At 42.4% G+C, this 17,407-nt stretch overlaps 1 protein-coding gene across 3 annotated transcripts in view; it reads left to right on the plus strand.

Annotated features, from left to right (window-relative positions):
* LOC126481205 (uncharacterized aarF domain-containing protein kinase 5) overlaps positions 1 to 17,407 on the plus strand; it is a 164,905-nt gene that overhangs the window by 13,397 nt on the left and 134,101 nt on the right. For all 3 annotated transcript variants that reach the window (XM_050104803.1, XM_050104805.1, XM_050104806.1), the window contains exon 2: positions 11,193 to 11,417. In XM_050104803.1, the coding sequence (XP_049960760.1) occupies positions 11,200 to 11,417 (218 nt within the window). In that variant the 5' untranslated portion in view covers positions 11,193 to 11,199. The remainder of the gene's footprint in view (positions 1 to 11,192; positions 11,418 to 17,407) is intronic.

Raw genomic sequence — 17,407 nt, forward strand, 5'->3', positions numbered from 1 at the left:
ATTCTCATGAACTATTCGCCCTTGTTTTGTTGGTGGGAAGATCTGGCACTGCCGATTAACTAGAGGTTTCTCCTTTATTTATTAGTTTGTTGGTTGATGTGGACGTCCTTTATGTGAACAAGGTGGTGCATTGGATAATGCATTGGATTCTGATTTAAGACTAGTGGAGTCCAAATTCTTATCTGACCATCCAGATTTAGGTTTTCTGTCATTTCTTTAAATCATGTAAGACAAATACAATTGCTTTGAAAAGGACACAGCCAATTTCCTTTCCACCGATGTTCATTTTGAGCTTGTATTGTATCTCTAATAAGCTTTTTGCCTACAGGATATTAATCATAAGTTTTACTGCTTTACTTTTCAGAACTTGGGCTGCTTTCCCCTTTTCTGTGGTTCTTTTTGTCATATTAATACTTATTCTACAGACTCTTGAGACTTTGTCTCAGGAATGATGGTCATCAGGGATATGACAGGAATGATTATTTGAACCAAAAAAATTTGTATTTGTTGTAATGTTATATAGACACAATAACAGAAGTGACACCAACCAAGTTTTATTCTGCTTCTACGTGAAGAGATCCACAATAACACTGAATGATGTATAGAACAGTACAGTCTCATAACTACAGAACACATCAGTATACAGTCTCGTAAGTAAGCGTGCAATAAGCAAGTAAACATGAGTGAGGGCGAGGGCCTGGTGCACCAGGCTTATGTTGGGCTGTTGTGTGCACTTGTATCATACACTCTTTGATTATGAGTGCTCACTCTGTAGAGTTACAACAAAATGGACATATGCCCTATTCTCAATGGTTTCCAAGATTAATGTACAGTGTTATTTATTTTCTGTATTATACAGGGTGATTCAAAAAGAATACCACAACTTTAAAAATGTGTATTTAATGAAAGAAACATAATATAACCTTCTGTTATACATCATTACAAAGAGTATTTAAAAAGGTTTTTTTTCACTCAATAACAAGTTCGGAGATGTTCAATATGGCCCCCTCCAGACACACGAGCAATATCAACCCGATACTCCAACTCGTTCCACACTCTCTGTAGCATATCAGGCTAACAGTTTGGATAGCTGCTGTTATTTCTCGTTTCAAATCATCAATGGTGGCTTAACATACCCCCATAAGAAAAAATCGCAGGGGGTAAGATCAGGGCTTCTTGGAGGCCAGTGATGAAGTGCTCTGTCACGGGCTGCCTGGCGGCCGATCCATCGCCTCGGGTAGTTGACGTTCAGGTTTCATAACTAACCTTTTTTGTAGGACTCTCCATACAGTTGATTGTGGAATTTGCAGCTCTGCTAGCTCTGCCAGTCGATTTTCCTGGGCTGCGAACAAATGCTTGCTGGATGCGTGCTACATTTTCCTCACTCGTTCTCGGCCGTCCAGAACTTTTCCCTTTGCACAAACACCCATTCTCTGTAAACTGTTTATACCAACGTTTAATACACCACCTGTCAGGAGGTTTAACACCATACTTCGTTCGAAATGCACGCTGAACAACTGTCGTCGATTCACTTCTGCCGTACTCAATAACACAAAAAGCTTTCTGTTGAGCGGTCGCCATCTTAGCATCAACTGACGCTGACGCCTAGTCAGCAGCGCCTCAAGCGAACAAATGTACAACTAAATGAAACTTTGTAGCTCCCTTAATTCGCCGACAGATAGTGCTTAGCTCTGCCTTTTGTCGTTGCAGAGTTTTAAATTCCTAAAGTTGTGGTATTCTTTTTGAATCACCCTGTACAATATGTTGTCAAATTTACAAAGTGAAAAATATTCATCTTTAACGTCTAAGGATTATTGTGTATGTTGCATTATAGCTGTTGTACATTTCACAATAAATGTTTGGATCCCTCCAGGGGCTCGCCGCTCTTTGGCAGGTTTGTGCTTGGCTACCAGTGAGCCCCAGGCTTTGCAGCATCTTTTTCCTTCCATGCTGCATGTGTATCCCCTTGCTGTTCTTTTTCCTCTCCTGTGGGGAACATGACTGGGCCATTTTTGGAAATATATTCTTCATTTTCGGTAGTCAGTATCAGAATACTCTCCACTGTACCTTTCCTCTTTCTTTGTTCACCTTCTCCTATCCTTCCTCTGCTTTGGCGTTAGAGGCGTCTCTTTTTCTTCCTCCCTGTGTGTTGCTGAAGGCTGGCCCATGCGTCTGTTACGTAGCAGGTGCCTGGGTAATATGTAATTCCCAACTCTGGGTTGACAGGCAGGGTTCGTTCATACCCCTGTCTGGTGTTGGGGAGGTGTGATCTGAGGTGTGAATAATCACCTAAGGCGGCTGCTCCCCCTTCTGAAGGGGACCCCCAGTTGGAAGGAGCATGCCATCAGAGACACTGGCAATCATGGGGGATTTTCTTGCAATGAGTCAATCATCTTCACAGTCAGCGGCTATGAACTGTAGATGGAATGACGCTAATGATTCAAAGACCCTCCCAGCTGCACCAAGGTTTCTCGTGGTTTCATGTACTGAAGACGGTTAGTCCTTCGCTGCTGTAAATCTGTTTATTATTCAGAAAGGTGTTGATGCAGTTGCTGGCCAATGATACTTTGCCTTTGGAGACTACTTCTGATTCTCAAGCACAACTACTTGCAGCTTCGCTCCTCCATGGCTATCCTGTTCATATCGAGGCCTATCAAACACTGAGTTCATCTCGTGGTGTTATTTTCACTAGGCTGCTTGATGGTCTGACTGAGGCAGAAATCCAAACGTACCCCTCTGATCAGGGCATCATTGCCATCCATCGGGTTATGAAAAAAGTAGATGCCTCCTTAGTGCCCACATGCACTCTCTTTCTCACTTTTGATAAAAGATCAAAGCAGATTATGAAGTTATCGTAGTCAGAACATATATTCCAAACCCAATGCACTGTACTGCTTCTAGTGTCATCATTAAAACCACAGTCGAGAGTCCTGTTGACACCCAGCCAGATGTGTAACCTTTGTTGATCCATTATGGATCATGGGGCGACGGCTGGCATGAACTTCTTGATGCAATAATTTACCAACACATACGGCTGTTGGTAAATTATTGCAGCAAGAAGATGTGTAACCTGTGGTAGGGGTGCTCACGAGGGCAATTGTTCGCCTCCTCCTCCCCACTGCCTCAACTGCAATGGCAACTATGCTGCTGCCTCCCGCGATTGTCCCGTGTACCTCGACGAGTAGGCTGCCCAGGAGGTCCAGGTCAAAGGAAAAGTGCCTTACCTGGTTGTTTGCAGGTTGTTGGCTAGTCAGAAACCCTGTGTTCTACCATCTGGCACCTACACTACGGTTCTTGCTGCAGCTTGCTCCATGAAGGACATGGCCACGCAGACATGCCATTTCAAATTTAGCACTGTGGTTGCAAAATTGCCCAGGGTCAAGGTAGCATCTCCTGTCCTCTTCCAGCTGTGCAACACGCCACCAAACTCTTGCCTCACGGGGCGAAGTCATCAGCTACATAACCAGCTGGCCGGAAAGGACAGAAGGAACAGTGCCGTGAAGACTTCCTACATCCCTCCAGCCAACCAACAACTGAGTCTTCCTTTGCTAATTGGAAAGGCTTGAAGAAGTCAAACAAAGGCAAATGGTCATCTCCTTCACCGACTTGAATATCCTCTTTGACAGTGTTGTCATGTGATATCCTCACCCGGCTGATCTCCGTGTCGCTGGTGCACACCACCAACCATTTTTCTGCCCTGGACTCTGCAGGCTGACAGCAGAAGAATCCTGACGCTTCTGTAAACATCACGGATTAGGATTCTCCTGCTTCTGTGCCCTGTAACAGCAAGTCTTCGAAGGCTGGCACATGGCAGCCACCAACATGACACCCCTTCCTTTTTTTCCTCGTCATGACTCTCCTCCAATGGAACGTTCACGACCTTTGATCCAACAAAGAGGGTTTACAGCTGCTCTTAGAATCTCAGTTTCCACTTGTTCTCTGCCTTCAGGAAACAAAATTGCATTCTCACGACCACTTTGAGCTGTAGCATTTCTTCCCGATCTGTTTTGACTTTCGTCCCGAGGTCAACATTCCATCTTATGGGAGACTCATGCTGCTCATATGGGATGATGTTCATAGTCAACCCATCTTTCCGAGTAGCTGCCTTCAGGCTGTTGCAGTTTGCCTTTTCCTTCCTCACTTGACCTATTCCCTTTGTACTGTTTACATCCCTCCATCATTGGATGTCACCCGGGCAGACTTCCTCCAGCTTATTGGGCAGCTACCTCAGCCCTTTCTGCTGCTCGGTGACTTTAATGTGCATCATCCCCTTTAGGGCTCTCCCAGAACCTGTCTGAGACGTGCCCTCTTGGCTGACCTTCTTAATCAACTTAACCCCTGCTGTCTCAACACAGGAGTACCCACGGGTCTTTCTAGACTCCACGCACACCTATTCCCATTTGGACTATCCTTCTGTACTGCCCAGCATCTCGAGTTGTCCGTTCTTTCTGATACGTATTCAAGTGACCATTTCCTGTGTGCTACCCGTTTACTGACCCCTACCCTACCACTGTGCACACTCAAATGGCAGCTTACTAAGGCCAACTGGAGGCTTTACTCCTCCTTGGCAACCTTCGACAAAAAACATTTCCCCAATTGTGATGACTAGGTGGAATATCTTACAAATGTTATCCTTATTGCTGCAGAATGTTCCATTCCTTGCATTTCCAACTTACCACGCCGTGTTCCGGTCCCTTGGTGGACTGACGCATGCCGCGATGCAGTTCTTGCACGGAGACGTGCTCTCCACGTTTTTAACTGTCATCCTATGGTGGCAAACTGCATTCATTATAAACAGATGCATGCACGGTGTCATTGCATTCTTCTGGATGGCAAAAAAAACTACCTGCGTTTCATGCACTAGTTCTTTTAACAGTTCCACTTCCTCTTCCGTACTGTGGGCCAACCTCTGGCGGCTCTGTGGGACCAAGATGCATTCCCCAATTTCTGGCCTGACAGTAGCAGATGATGTCATTGTGGACCCTATTGCTATCTCCGACACGTTGTGCCGCCATTTTCTGGAGATTTCAAGCTCCTCCCACTATCATCCTGCCTTTCTCCATGAGTGGAGGAGGCTTGGGCGGTACCCTTTTCTTCTCCGAATTGTGAGAGCGACAATGCCGCCATTACTATGAGGGAGCTAGATCATGCTCTCACTTCATCCTGACCCTCTGCCCTATGGCTGGACGCTGTTCATATTCAGATGTTACAGTACTTTCTGCTTAATGCATATAACCACATCTGAGCAGAGGGCATGTTTCCAAGACACTGGCGTGAAGCCATTGTCGTACCACTGCCTAAGCCCAGTAAGGTCAAACATCTTCCTTCTAGCTACCGCCCCATTTCTCTCGACAGCTATTCTTGCAAGGTGATGGAACATGTGTTTCTTGCCCAGCTGGTATGGTGGCTCGAGTCTCACAATTTACTAATCACTACACAGCATGGATTTTGAGCACGCCATTCTGCAGTTAATGATTGCTTCACTTTGTCCACACGAGTCATGTATGGTTTTCTGTGGAACTACCAGAATGTGGCTGTGTTTTTCTGTTTCGAAAAAGCCTGCCAAACCTGCGGGATGACTGGTATCCTCCGTACTCTTTACATGTGGGACTTCCATGGCCACCTGCCCCATTTTTTTTTTAAAAGACTGAATTTTCAAGGTACGTGTAGATTCAGCCTTCTCAGTGACTTTTATCCAGGAAAATGGTGTGCCTCGAGGTTCTGTCCTGAGCATCGTCCTCTTTGCTGTTGCTGTTAACCCTATAATGGCCTGTCTCCTGCCGGGCATCTCCAGCTCCCTTTTCATTGACGAGTTTGCCGTCTCTTGCAGTTCTCCACGGACTTGTCTCATTGAGCAGCGTCTTCAGCAATGTCTCGATTGTCTTTACTCATGGAGAATCGACAATGGTTTTTTTCCTCTGACAAAACCGTTTGTATGAATGTCGGGCAGTACAATTGGTTTCTTTCACAGTCTTTACATCCTGGGCCTGTTGCTCTTCCATTTCTTGAAACCATGAAATTCCTTGGACTCATGATTGATAGGAAACACTCTTGGTCTTCCCACGTGTCTTATCTGGAAACCTGTTGTATGTGGACCCTCAATGTCCTATGTGTCCTCAATGGTACTTCTTGGGGTGAAGATCGAACCACCCTCTTCCTTTTGTACCGGTCCCTTGTCCATTCGAAACTAAACTATGGATGTTTCATTTATGCACCTGCACGTCTGTCCCTCTTACGCCGTCTCAATACTATCCACCATTGTTGCATCTGTTTGTCCACTGGCACCATTTACACTAGCATGGTTGAGAGTCTGTATGCAGAAGCTGCCGAACTACTGCTGTCCTACCACCATGACTTACTTCTCAGCAGATATGCATGCTGTTTGTCTGTCATGCTTGGCCATCCGTCCTGTGCCTCCTATTTCGATGACTCCTTTGATTGCCAGTATGGGGCGCTTCTCTCTTCTCTGTTACCTCCTGGAGTTCACTTTCGGCTCTTGCTCCGGTAGCTTAACCTCACGCTACCTGCAAGTTTCCCAGTGGGTGTGAATGCTTTGCCACCTCGGCTTCGTGCAGCAGCCCATTCTCCTTGGTCTTCATTCACTTCCCAAGGGTACTACTCCAGCCTCATTGTATCACCTTCAGTTTCACAACCTTTGCATGGATTTTCACGATAGTTCCTTTGTGTCCACTGATGGCTCTTGGACTGACTGTGGTGTCGGGTGTGCTTTTGTCATTGGTGCCGATGTTTTTTGGTATCAGCTTGCAGGACACTGCTCAGTATTGACAGCAGAGCTCTTCGCCCTGTATCCGGCAACGCAGGCTTTTCAATTACGTCATGTGCTCAGACTGTCTCAGTGCCCTTCAAAGCCTCTGTGTTCTGCACACCGTCAATCCTTTAATGCAATGGGTCCAGGATAGCTGACACTTGCTCGATCTTGATTGAACCACTGTGATGTTTATGTGGGTTCCTTGTCATGTCAGTCTTATAGAAACAAGGATGCTGATGCTGTTGCCAAGGCTGCAGTCCTTGTATTTCAGGCCACTAGTTCTTATGTTCCATCCGAAGATCACTATGTTGCCATCTCTCAGCAGGTGGTGTCACTTTAACATCACCATTGGTCCTCCCTTCGTGGGAACAAGCTGGTTATTAAGCCTCTCCCAGCAGCTTGGATGATTTTCTCTCTGCACTCCCGTTGCGAGGAGATCGTTTTGATTTGGTTGCGTGTTGGGCACTGTCTCATTAGCCATTGCCATTTGTTAAGTGGTGCTCTCCCACCACGTTGTGCACATTGCGCCCAATTTTTGACTGTCCACCATTTCCTGATGGAATGTCCTTTTTTTTTTAACCGCTTACAGTCACGTTTGTGTTTGCCGTCTGAGTTATCGGCTGTTTTAGCAAACGACGCTTGGGCTGTCAACCGCATTTTACTTTTTATCTGTTGTAGCAGTATGGTGGAGGCCATTTAATGTTTAGTTCTGGCCCTCCGTTTCTCTGTGGCGTATTGTATAGACCTTTCACCGTGTCCCTGTTTTGTAGCGGTCTTCTCTTCCGTCGATTGGGATTGACGTGTAATCATTTTTGACTCCTCTCTTTGTCTTTTGTTCTACAGTTGGTTTTGCACTCTAAAACAAAACAAATGTTTGGTTATCCCACCATCAGTGTCAGTGCATTTGTGCCCTCTTCTGAGAGCAGGTTGTGTTACTTGTCTGAGTGCCTGTGCACATTCCCTAATGAGGGCAACAGTCTCCAGGATGCGACAAAGCAATTGTCTTGTGGATTTACCTTTCATTTGTGTACCTCAGACTTCATATAACCCAGTAAACTAGAAAGGTAATGGTGTAAGGTGTGGCGATGTTGGTAGCCAATTAATTGTACTACTGTGCCCATTCCACTGATTACGGTAAGTGTGGGTGAGTTGTTCCCTCACATGCCTGACAAAATGTGGAGGGGCTTTTTCATGCTGGAAATACATCGCAGTTCGTGTGGGTGACAGAACATCCTCAAGGTGTTCAACAAAAGCATTTTCCAAAAAAATGCAAGTAATTCTGTCCCATCATTCACTCTTCTAAAATGACGGATCTATCAACATGTTACTGATAATACTACACTGAAGTTTGACTGAAAAACAAACTTGCTTGGAAGTTGGTTTCCACAGTAGCATATGAATTTTCCTGTGACCACTTATGAGTTTTACATGTGTTGTTGATTCCATTCTGTGTAAATGTAGCTTCATCAGTGAATAGTACTAATGAGAGAAAATGACAGTTGCCATTTAACCAGTGATAGAATTCAAGTCAAGTGGCACTGTTGCCAATGTGAATATTGTGGACATGCTGTATGTGAAATGGGAACAAATTTTCTGCATTTAGTGTTCACCATACACATATTTGTAGGACATTGATATGTGCAGAAATTCACTATGTGCTGCTACTAGGACTGTAATGCACAACTTCAACAATGTTTTGCTATTCTTGCTCAAGTTATTCAGCTTGATATTCAGAAGGAAATTGGGAACGTGGAAGGATGACTTGTTTCATGCCGTATTTTGCTGCAACTTGATTCTAAGTGTGCATGGCATCTTCCTGCATAGAATGAGCATTTCAGCTCAACTTACGGATGTGTTTCCAGTGATTGAACAGACCAGTACTGGCATAAAATGCATCCACACAAATCACAATGAATGATTGGAAGAGGAAAGAGCTACAATTGATGGAGCTTTCTTGCTTGTCACCTAGCTTTGTCATGTCTGCAGCATTCTCTTTCAAACAAATTGACAGTTGTGGATGTAATGTTTCCCAACACTAAGCAGTCCACAGCGTATTCTTCCCATGTCTGTGTGTTTATTTCAGTCATCTTCATGATGTGTTTTAGGTGGTCCTTAAAGCATCTAAGAGGGACTCAATGAAGTCTGCTGCCTGAGCACAGTTCACCACAGAGGATTTGGTGGGGATATTTGAAGAATGTGGCATAACTAGCTCAGTTGATGAGCAAAGTGGTTGCCTCAGTGCTGTTTACATGCATTTTCTTGAGAGCTGTGGTGTTTGCCACTTGGTCCTCTCACTAAATGGTCAAGGTGTATTAATTTTTTGTTGGTGGAAGCACTCAAGTCTTTTGATATCATGACGATACTGTCTCCAAGTTTCACTGCCATACAAGAATGTGGAAATGACAACTGCTCTTTCCAGCATGAGTTTGGTATGTACCTTTATGTCTTCATTCATGAGGGCTCTTTGTATTAACCATCCCACATGCTGCATGGGCAGCCCCAATTATTTTATCAACATCCTGTTTGCAGATACTGTTTAGACAAGATGCTTCCAAGATACAAAAAGTGATCAGCCTGCTCCAGTATTGAGTCTAACACCTATATTGAACTCAGGAATAGTTAACCCTTGGGCAGGTTTTGCGAGTACTTTCATTTTTCCCGCATTGACGGTAAGACCAAAGTGATCACATGCAATTTTAAAGCAGTTGACTGACAGTTGTAACTGCCTGTGCTAGAGCAGGAGATATAGTGTCATCGGCATACTGTTGTTCTGTCACCCATAAACCTGGCTACTACTTTGTGAACAAAGACTTGTCAGATTGAAGATACCACCATTGAAAAGTAACTTAATCTCCATGCCTTGCTTGTCTGCAGATGACTGATACAGAATTGCAGCCATTTACAGTGCAAAGAGTGTTGGAGTAACAGCTCAGCCTTGTTTCAAACCCTGAGTGATTGGAAACAAATCCGATGCAGAGTTATCATGAAGAACCTGCCCAGACATGCCATCATGAAGAACTTGAACCAGTTCCACATAGGGCTCAGGACACTGAAAGTCTCTTAATACCTTCCACATGGCAGATCTGAGTACCTTCTTCAAAGGCCTTTTCCAGGTCACAGAAAAATAAGTATAGAGGCTTTTGTTGCTCGCTGTGTTCTTCCTGGATTTGTGTAGAACAGTTGTTCCTGTGAAGGTTTGGAAAACACACTGAGATTCAGGCAAAATTCTCTCTAAAATAATCTGGAACTGATTTAATAGAATTCTTGTGAGAATTTTACCTGCAACTGACAATAGCGATACATTACAGTAGTTTCCACATGCACTGTGGTCTTCTTTCTTGAAGATAATGATGTTGGTAGCATTTTTCAAGTCATCAGGTACTTCTTGAGTTTCCTAAATCAAGAGGATCAGTGTAAAAAGTCTAGTCTTCAAGAATATACCTTTATCTTGTATCGATTCCAGAGAAATGTTTTCAGGGCCATGAGCCTTTCTTGGATCTTAGTTGATATTGTGCATTGATAAAATCTGTGTATGTGGATGTAAGTGCCATCCACAGGTATTGGGTTTGCTGGTGATCACTGCAAAGTCAGTCCTCAGCAGCACTGGAGGAACAATTCGGAACAGCAGAGAAATATTCCTTCCAAAGCTTTAAGATCGTTCTCATTGTCGGTTAAAGCGGTGAAATTGTCAGCAGTCTTCAGTCACCCTGATAGGAATTGAACTGGGACATATAAGTCCTTTATGCCTACTTAGAAATTTTACAGGTCATGGGGATTGGATAATTGCTGTTTTTGTTGAGAGCTCTGGTAAATACTCAACAATCAGAAATTAGACATGTTGGAAAGTATTCTTGGACAGCAACAGGAGAACTACCATCATAGAAGCTATAAACATACAACATGTCTGCATGTTCTTCATTTGCACAAAGACAGTTAACTGGTGTTTCTCTCTGACAACAATGTCAGCCCCTTGCACTACATCGCTCACAACACATCATGGACAACTGAGCATTCGACAAGCTAGCATCATGGCAGAAATACATCCTGAAAAAGGAACTAAAAGCAGTGAAGTAGGTTGGGCTAGAGTAAAACGTCAAAAGCGTTTGGCTAGGTAAGACACACACATGCACACCGCTAGCCCAAAAAGATATGTGTTATATCTTGGAAACCATTTGGATTAGGGCATATGTCTACATAAAGTTTTTTGTTTCAAATGAGTGTTCTTGTCTTGTCCCAGAATATTGACCATTCCTCGTGGGACACCTCATATTTCTATAGTAGTAACATTTCTGGATAAATTGAAACATGGAATCAATAAAAAGAGGTATTGTTTTTATGCAATAAAATTGTAAATGTAATGGTTGCAACTAATTTTTTACCACAATGTTGTCCTTTTTTATATATTTTCCTTTACTTGTTACAGTGACTTCATGATGATATTCAAGCAGACTTTTACTGTTATCAAGAGAATATCAAGATTACACTCCACACAGCCTGTTAATGGAAAACTGCATTCATCAAGGAGATATGCAAAATATGGTTTGTTTGTACTGGCTGTGGGAGGAGCTGCTACAGCTTACTCACTACAAACTGAACAAGAAAAGAGGGTCCTGAGGGTAGCTGTGAGTGGGGTGGGCAGATTTTTGAGGTGTGTGCTGCTACTACCCAGTAAAAATAATCTTTTCTAGTGGTGTATTCTATTCACAATTTACATATTTCTCTGTCATAGCAAGTTGACAAAATGAGGATTTTATTTTCTTTTCATGTCTCATGTGTGACATTTTATGTCAGACCATCTGGTGCTTAAAATAACTTTGATAGCAGTTTATAAGGCATGTCATGTAACTCTTTATGTTCCAATCTGTGCTGAATGTAAAATGATTTATTCGTAGAGCAAACAGTTAAAAATCCTTTTTAGCTGTGACATACTTGTAGATAGTTTTCTTTTGTGTGTATAGGGCTCATGTTGTCTCTTTTCCTGTAACGAGGTTGCATTTTGATTGTAGCATTTTATGGTGAATCAGTAGTTATGAAAAAATGGCTGTAGTTTTTATACTAAGAACAATATTTGCTTGACTTGAGCAGAAAGTCATACTAATCATTCCAGTATATTCAGAAAAAAATGGATCAGTGAGTAGTTACCACACTGCAAGTATGCTCCAGTCTGTTGAACATCGATTGACACAAGTTAAAAAATCATGCCTGATCAAGTGTTCCACACTCCAAGGCATATTGCACAGAATTAATTATTGTACTATGAATTAAACCTGGCTAGATATTGAAAGTTATAATAATGGACATTCCAAGAGAGAAATGTTCAACAAATATGAGGAAAGGCACTCACTTTGATGCATGGTGCATATTGTGGTTGTCAGTCCAAAGACAGGTTTGATGCAGCTATCCATGCTTATTTATCCTCTGCAAGTCTCTTCATGTTATTGTATGTACTGCAAACTGCAGCCACTTTAATGTGTTTAGTGTACTCTTGTCGTGCTCTTCCTCTACAAGCCTTATACTTGATGTGTGTAAACTGGACTCGTGTTTTGGGAGGGCAGCTAAATTACTTAAGGCAAATGTCAGCATTTTTCCTTTGAAAAGGGCACAGCCAATTCCTTCACTGGTTGAAACTTTTGCTTGTTTTTACTCCATCACTGATAGTGAATTAAACACTAAACTTCATTCCTTTTTCTCACTGCTAGCAAACAAGCATTAGTAGCCCTGTCCTCAGTGCAGTTATTAAGGCTGTAACTAGTCAGCATGTGGCAGTAGTGGCATTGTAGTGCATATTAAAGTGCGCGTCATTTATGGCAGCGGCCGAGTTTAGGTTCATTCTGCTCATCTGATGTCACAAAACAGTGTCAGCCAATGAACAGAGAATGATGTTGCCAGAGCTCGACTGCAGGGCAGAGCACGGACGAGTGTCTTCAGTTTTAGAAACATTCAGTCATAAATAAAGTAATTGAACAAAAGCAATGTCTTGATAGCAGACTTTGTATAAAAGAAAGTTTGGAAAAAGCATTCTTTATACCAATTGCTTCATATTCTATTAATTAATTAAACCAAACAAGCAATAAGCCTCCTAATTCAGGCAATAGCAAGGAAATTCATTCTCACTAACCGCTTCTTCGCAATAAAGAACAGCGGTAATTGTTTATTTCCTATTGCACATCGACGAAACGTGAGTAATTCATAGTCATACCAACTGTGTTTGTCGGTATTTTGTGTGATTCCTTAAAGTCCTCCAGGAATTCCATTAAACAATGAGCTGTGTTAGCGTAATGGTTAAGGTGTTTGGCTGCTAAGCAAAAGCTTTCGAGTTCAAACCTTGTTAGGTGCTTAATATTTTCTTTATTTAAAAATCATATCAAAGTGTCTTACTTCATGAATTTTATTCGTTTGGCAATAAAATCGACCATACGGAAAGTATACGCTGTGACTTTTACCTCTGCAAACTCTTCAAAATTTCGTGCAATGGTTTACTACACTTAATGCTGCACAATAACTGCATTGAACATCGAAACAAAATTAAGTCGCTTATGGGGGGAAGGTATCAGTCAAGAAGATGTGTAAAAATCACATTTTTGGGCCAAATAGTTTTTGTGAAATCTAATGATAAGTGTGTCAAAGCAGTCGGAACACCATGTGTCTGCAGAGGCGAGCAGTGCAGTGATGACAAAATCGCGCACAGCGCAGAATTCGGGGAGCACGTCTCTGTAGCAGCGAAAGGGTTAATGCGGCCGTGGTGGCTTTACTTCATAAACTGCGCGCTACCCCCTAAACGTAAGTTTGCGAACTATACTATACTATACTATACTATGGCGCTGCTTCTCTTGGCGCCTACAACTGGCAACGCAGCAATCTCCCGCGTCTGGGCGGGCATGCACGAGCCACCAAGATAAAAGAATTGAACTATAGTGTCTGATGACTGCTGAATTTAGCTAGTATGTTGATGATTTGACTGCTTGAGTAACGTCTGTTCTAGACCTATTACTCCATGCAGCTACACCTAACACTGCCACCTTAACACTCCCTTATTAGATTGGTGCAGATATTCAGCCTTGCAACTCTTCTTTCTCCCATGCAGATTTCTATAAGTGAATTGGCTATAAAACAAAACCCTGTTTCTCTACTTAAATAAAGTGTAGATTGGTTCCAATTGACTCTGTATATTGTCATAAGCTTTCACAAAAGATTACACTTTACATTGAAAACGACTAATGTTATTGTCTCAAAGACCTCTCTTAACTTTCTGTGATAGTACATAACAACAACCGCTAATACAGGGTATCCCATCTATCTTGACCACCCTAAATAACTATTTGTCAAGATGTAAATTAAAAAATGTTTCAAGCAAATGTTGTTTAGCTGTCAGGGGGACATCAATCAGCATGATTGCCTTCGTTGTAGCTTTGTTTTTTACAGAGATATGAACCGCAGTATGACTTTTTAAAATGGCATCCTGTATTTTTTATTCGGTAATTCATTTACTCCCCTAAAGACCTATTCAAAAATGGATCACGATGTACCATTCACTGAAACACAATGTTATTAATTACATAACACAACATTGACGTTGTGCAGGTACTCGGGGTTATGGAACACATTCATGTTCTGACGTTGACAAAGGACAAATGTAAACATAAGTAGAATGCACAGCCGTTATTCCGTCAGCCGTTGTCAGTTGAAGCGTTGTGTGAGTAGAAAGTACACCAACAAAGAGAAGGTAGAAATGCTACTCATCTACGGGGAATGTAAGTTAGCAGAACAGTAATTGCAATACTGTTTTCTTATATACACGTACATTTAGTACAGTAATTTAGTCCTTTTAAATACTGTTGTGTAGAGTAGGCATACAGTAAAGGCTGACCTCCCTACAAACTGCATTGATATAATGTTTCTTTTATTGTTGTTGTTGTTGTTGTTGTTGAAGGCAGGTGAAATGCTACGTAGGCAGTGGAACTGTACAGAGAGCAATATCCTGACAAGACCCCACCTTCCCGATGGATGTTTTCTTGTCTTGTTGCGATGCTTCAGGAAACGGGAAGTTTCAACCCATGACAATGCAATCGTCGTAGCACTCGCACAGATGAAGCTCCGAAGTTACTGTTCTCGCTACCATTGCCATGAATCCACATATGAGCACACAACAGCTTGAACACAAGATTGGCCTTCCTAAAACCAGTATACATTGTATTCTTACGTGTCACCAGTTCCATCCTTACCATGTATACCTACATCAAGAATTGCATGGGAATGATTTCCAGAATTGTGTACAGTTCTTTCAGTGAACACAGCAGCAAATCCTCACCAACCCGAATTTGTCTCCAATGTTCTATTTACTGATGAATGTTCCTTCTCAAACAAAGGACAAATAAATACAAGAAAATTGCATTATTGGTCCAGTGACAACCCACGATGGCTTAGACAGGTGGAACATCAGCGCCAGTGGAGAATTAACATCTGATGTGGAATGGCCCTTATTTCATAAATGGTAGTGTAAATGGCACAGCGTATGGCAACTTCCCCAGACAAATTCTTCCTCCTCTTCTGGATGAAGTGCCGCTAAGAACCAGAATGCTTATGTGGTATCAACACTATGGATGCCCAGCACATAATGGTTTGCGTGCACGTCGTGTTCTGAACTGAAGGTATCCTGCCAGATGGATTGGTCGAGAAGGAACAGTTACTTGGCCTGCCAGGTCCCCTGATTTTAAATCCTCTGAACTTTTTTCTTTGGGAATGCATTAAAGACATTGTCTGTCACGATATTCCAACAACTCCAGAGGACATGCAGGAACGCATCGTGCCTGATTGTAATTCTCTTCAGCAGGCAACACTGGAAGCAGTAAATAATTCTTTCATTCAATGAATGCACCAGTGTATCGGTGTCCAGGGTCACCACTTTGAGCACCTTAGAATATTCTACTCCTGGGCAATGGTACAGGAGAGCCACAGTCAATTTTGTATTATGTTTGTGCTTGGTTTTCATTTGTTTTCTGACAACTCCAGCAAGTGGACGAGTTTGTGATCCTGGGCTCAAAGTCAGTGTTGTGTTATGTAATTAATAATGTTGTGTGTTTCAGTGAATGGTACACTGTGATACATTTTTGAATAGGTCTTTAGGAGAGGAAATGAATTACTGAATAAAAAATACAGTGTGCCATTTGAAAAAGTCGTACCGCTGTTCATATCTTTGTAAAAAAGATAGCTACAATGAAGGCAGTCATGCTGATTGATGTCCCCCCAACGGCTAAAGAACATTTGCTTGAAACGTTTTAGAATTTGCAACTGGACAAACAGTTATTTAGGGTGGTCAAGATAAATGGAACAACCTGTATACACCATATTCATCTTCCTTGATGCCAGAAATCTTCCATGGTACCAGAGCTCCTTCATTCCTCCTTGCTCCACAGAGGTTACAAATGCTGTCCCTCAGGTAGACTCTACACCTGTTGAGTAATTCTTTCCCACAGTATGTGACTCGATCTTTAGAAACTAATTGTGATCATGCACATCTTTACTTTGAGCTCTATATTTGACGTGTCTGATACGTGCTCTTTCATGATGGCAGGAATCACAGACTGTACAAAGAAGGGATCCTGCAATAGGAACTTTGCTTATGGATGCAGGGAAGATAGATTTGGTACTCTAGTGGAGAAGTAAGAAAAGGAAATAGACAGATAGGTTTGTTATGATCGAAGAAGAAAGGAAGTCAGTATCCCATAGGTGGATTCCCTTATCACCCCCCCCACCCCAGGGACCAGGGACCCCATCTGCTAAGGTACTTCATGGTGTTCGGCATTGCCTACATAATGGACTTACCATGGCTTCACCATCCCAGAAACCCCAAAAATTGATCCTAACAAACCCGCATGAAATGCAATGGAATAAGCAAGTATATTTATGTAAGTCAACGTCAGTGGTCAATATAGTTTCTGTAGTCAGTCTATTCGTGGGTCAGTACTCATTTGAGGTGATACCACTACCCATGATTTATCTCCCTTTAAAAAAATTCACATGAAAACCCAACCCTTCTTTTTACTATATGATGATGGTAAGTAACCTGCTTCTTTAGTCAGAAATCTTATATTGGAAATGGAAATGAGCGTTTTGTGTCATTGGCCAAGAGGCCCCTTGCAGGACAGGTCCGGCCGCCTTGGTGCAGGTCTTATTACATTCGATGCCACACTGGATGACCTGTGTTCTGGATGGGAATGAAATGATGATGAAGACAGCACAACACCCAGTCCCTGAGCAGAGAAAATCCCTGACCCGTCTGGAAATCGAACCTAGGCCTGTAGGATGGCAATCCGTAACGCTGACCACTTGGCTATCGTGGTGGACAATCTTATATTAAAGGAATACTTAACAGCTGATTAAATAACAGTTGACAGTATTTGTTTACACACTTTCGCTGTTAAGAAGGATCTTTTGTTTTTACCGTGTTTCTTTCCCAAGTTTAATTTAATGGATTCTTACACTGCTTTAACATATCAATATTATATAATCCATTTTCGTGACTTGTTTCTGGATCGACCAAGAAAACTGCTTAGGGATGCGGTGCATTTAAATCTTTGTAAGGATTGCTGTACCGAGGGAAAAATTTGTGTTTCTTTCTTCAAATTTGAGCTATCGTGT

This window comes from Schistocerca serialis, chromosome 5 (genome assembly GCF_023864345.2).
Source record: "Schistocerca serialis cubense isolate TAMUIC-IGC-003099 chromosome 5, iqSchSeri2.2, whole genome shotgun sequence".
NCBI classification, from domain to species: domain Eukaryota; kingdom Metazoa; phylum Arthropoda; class Insecta; order Orthoptera; family Acrididae; genus Schistocerca; species Schistocerca serialis.